This window comes from Miscanthus floridulus, chromosome 10, assembly GCF_019320115.1.
Source record: "Miscanthus floridulus cultivar M001 chromosome 10, ASM1932011v1, whole genome shotgun sequence".
Classification (NCBI taxonomy): Eukaryota; Viridiplantae; Streptophyta; class Magnoliopsida; order Poales; family Poaceae; genus Miscanthus; species Miscanthus floridulus.
In genome coordinates, this window is record NC_089589.1 from 20,272,749 (window position 1) to 20,276,502 (window position 3,754).

General features: G+C 50.5%; 1 protein-coding gene across 1 annotated transcript; it reads left to right on the top strand.

Annotated features, from left to right (window-relative positions):
- Positions 1-932: 932 nt before the first annotated feature.
- LOC136484818 (protein NODULATION SIGNALING PATHWAY 2-like) lies at positions 933-2,476 on the top strand. Its single transcript, XM_066481772.1, has one exon. The coding sequence runs from the start codon at positions 1,002-1,004 to the stop codon at positions 2,409-2,411; it is 1,410 nt and encodes a 469-aa protein (XP_066337869.1). The 5' UTR covers positions 933-1,001; the 3' UTR covers positions 2,412-2,476.
- Positions 2,477-3,754: the final 1,278 nt, after the last annotated feature.

Below are 3,754 nucleotides of genomic sequence, written 5' to 3' on the forward strand. Positions count from 1 at the left end.
AAGTCTATGCCCTCGCGCTGAACAAAGCCTCGGGCGACGAGGCGCGCCTTGTGCTTGACAATGGCGCCGAGCTCGTCCCGCTTGACTTTGTACACCCACTTCAGGCTGATCGGACGGTATCCTGGAGGTGGATCGACGAGCTGCCAAGTCTCGTTTTCCTCAATCGCCTTCATCTCCTCCAGCATCGTCCGTCGCCAGTTTCCATCGCGCTCGGCTAGCGCGAACATGGGTGGTTCCTCAGCACTGACGAGTAGCAGCTCTGCGTCATTGAGCAGCCTACCCGCCAGACCTGAGGGACCTGTGCCGCCGACGATGTCGTCCAGCCTGCGGAACTGATAGTTATTGAACACACATTGTGTGATATATGTAAATTGTGTTTCAGCTGGTCATATCAAATATAAAGTTTAAGTGTGTATACTATTTTTATATAAGACACATCATAGATGAAGTTTAAGCGTCACATTTTTTATGGATCAGATTATATTGTTGGAATACATACTGTGCACAATGTTGACGTTTGAAACATATGCTCTGCATCTAGTGTTGCATTTATTGCTTTTTTTAATTATAATTGCTACTTGACTACATTCTAAGATCACACAGCAAATAGCAACACAGCATATATTGAATTTCTTATTGGTATATGGACTATATGACAAAATGCTGACACGTAGCATGAAGCGCTACAGGAATATGCCCCCAGCGCGCCTTCTGAGTTTCTTCTGCTTCTTTCTGACAGGCCACCAAAAATGACACAGCACAGTTTATTTTCGGGAGTATGTATACCCTGAAGTTGGTAGAGGCACACAGAGAGCCAAACACCTTTGGTCATATCCATGTTACACTATGGCTACCAGATGCAGACAGTTTAGCTTGCATTAGCACGAGGGTCCGCACACTTTTTCTCTTCCAACCTTGTCTCCCCACTTTGCCTCCTTGTTCTGTATATAAGTGAACTAAATCACATAGGCCAAACCAACTCTTATGGTAGTCGCAAGCGAATGGAGACCATTTCATATCCTTGTTCTCCTCTTCTCTTCTTTCCTACACATGAAGAGAGTAGCTATTCACTATGGTCTCCTCAACTCACCCTCCATGAGAATGCCGCCATACCTGCTGATCCTTCTCCTGATGTAAGAGAAGATTGTGAGTTCTTTGACACCATTGCTATTGATTCTAGTGATTCCCATGACCAACATGCCTTTGATGTTGATGTGTCTACCCATTGTGATGAGAGATTTCTGTGCCAAGAGAGTGCTAACCTGGCAGCTATCCAAGATGAGCTCATGGAGGAGAACAGTTTAAGCGATCTCCTTCTCACTGGTGCAGATGCAGTTGAGGCTGGGGATTCAAGCCTTGCCTTGGCAGTGCTTTCAAAACTTCATGGCCTCCTGGCTGGCACCTGTGAGAATGCTGCAACCAACTCTTTCGGTCGCCTGGCCTACCACTTTGCCCAAGGCCTGCAATCCCGGATATCTGGTGCATGCTCTCCATGCTACCCGCCAGATCCATTGCAGTCTGGTATCATGTCAGCGCACCAGATGATACAAGAGCTATCGCCATATGTCAAGTTTGCACACTTCACCGCCAATCAAGCCATTCTAGATGCCACCATAAGCGACACGGATATTCATGTCATCGACTTCAACCTTGGTGAGGGCATACAGTGGCCATCGCTCATGTCAGACCTTGCTCGCCTTGGTGGCAAATCACTCCACCTTACAGCAATCATAACAGATGCTGTTTACCGCGACGACACTCATCAGACAGCTGCATGGCGTCTTTCGGAGTTTGCCGAGTCCTTGAACCTTCCCTTCCAGTACAACTCTCTCTGTGTACGCCATGAGGAGGACCTGGATGACTTCTCCAGGAACTGTGGAGGCTCAGTGGTTGTCTCATGTGACACAACCAATCTGTGTTACAGATCAAGTAGCAAGTTACAGATGCTACTACTTGGCTGTGTGAGGAAGTTACAACCCAAGTCAGTGGTGGTCATAGAAGAGGAGCTGGTCAGAATCGGAAAAGAGGCCTATTTATCCCAGGCCTCCTTTGTGGATTTCTTCTTTGAGGCATTGCACCATTTCACCACGGTGTTCGAGTCCCTGTCGAGCTGTTTCAGCAGTAGTAGCAACAACAGGGCGTGCCTGAGGCTTGTGGAGAAGGATATGGTGGGGCCAAAGATACAGGACTTCGTGGAGCACTACGGGTCCGTGACACCGGAGGCTGCTGGTGCTCCAAAGGCTTTGGAAGGGTTTACATCTTGTGAGCTGAGTGCTTGCAATATTGCTCAGGCTAGGATGCTGGTTGGGCTGTTCAATAGGAGCTTTGGGGTTGCGCATGAGAAGGGCAGGCTTCAGCTGTGCTGGAAGTCCAGACCTTTGATCTCTGTGTCTGTTTGGACTCCTGTATGAAAGGAAATGAGTTTGTGATTGTTTCATTAGGAGTAAATTTTCTTGTAAGAGTTTGCACTGGAGATTTTTTTTCTTTTTTTTGGCTGGAAGATTATTGTAGAATGCAAACTATTCAGTGCCAGAATTATATTAGATGTTTGGGTCGATTCTTCTGACTTTTATTATCAGGTTGGTATCAACTTTTTTTCTTGATCGGGCCATTCATCCGTTTTTCATTAAGAGGATTGAATAAACGTCACACAGCCACAATCACGCAGTCACAACGGCGAGGAACCATTATGAGAGGTGACGGAAGGAACCTAGCTACTGGATTACAATACTGCGGCTACATGTTTCCTGAATTTTGCGACCAGATGGAGTGAGCTGAGGTTAGCGTTCGGTAACCAGCAGCCACCCAGTCGTCCGCCTCCGCGACCACCGCCCCGAGCAGTTCATGCATTCGCCGCGTCGTTCTCTGGAACGTCCTATTGTTCCGTTCCTTCCAGAGGCTCCAACAGACCAGCAGCAACAGTGAGTCGAAAGTCGAATTCGCCGACGAGTCGATCCTATCCCGTTGTCGCAGCCACCAGGAGGTGATTTCATCCGGTTCATCAGGGACTAGCGAGGACAACCCCAGCGGCGCCAGGAGGGAGAACCAGAGCTCCCGTGCGACCACACAGCCCAGAAACAAATGCTCCCCGGTCTCGGGCGCTTGACCACAGAGGGCACAAACATCATCATCTTGAAGGCCGTGTCTTTTCCGACGTTCACCAATCCAAAGAAGGCGATGCAGCGCAAGCCAGAAGAAGAATTTTACTTTAGGCGGCGCCTTCGTCTTCCAGAGCTCAGCCGCGCCTAGCAACGACGTGCAACCGTTGAAGAAGGCACGGTAGGACGACGAGGCTGAGTATTTCCCGTCTGGTGACCACTTCCAGACGAAACGGTCGACCTGCAACTGGTCAAGCACGACGTCGCGGAGGAGACGCCAGACCAGCAGGTACTGGCAGAGCACCTGAGTCGTTGGCGCCCCCACAATGTCCCTCGCCCACCGGTGCTGGAAAAGTCCGTCCCTCACTTATCTCTTCTTCCCTGCCCTGGAGACCGCCGCGAACAAGTCAGGAGCGAAGCGGCACAGTGGTCCGAACGGCGACCAGTTGTCGGTCCACAGCCTGGCTGAGGACCCATCCCCCAGAACGACGGACATGCTCACCGCGGCCATCGCGGTGACCGCGCGCTCTGGCCTCGCCGGCAGGCTGGCCCAGCAGCTTCCTGGCGCCGATCTGCTTAGCCATTCCCAACGCAGTCGCAGGGCAAACCCGAAGAAGCGCAAGTCAAGGATACCGAGACCACCGTAGCAAGTTGGT

What these genes read in the sequence shown, in the direction of transcription:
- LOC136484818 (XM_066481772.1), top strand. Translation starts at nt 1,002, where the DNA reads ATGGAGACCATTTCATATCCTTGTTCTCCTCTTCTCTTCTTTCCTACA.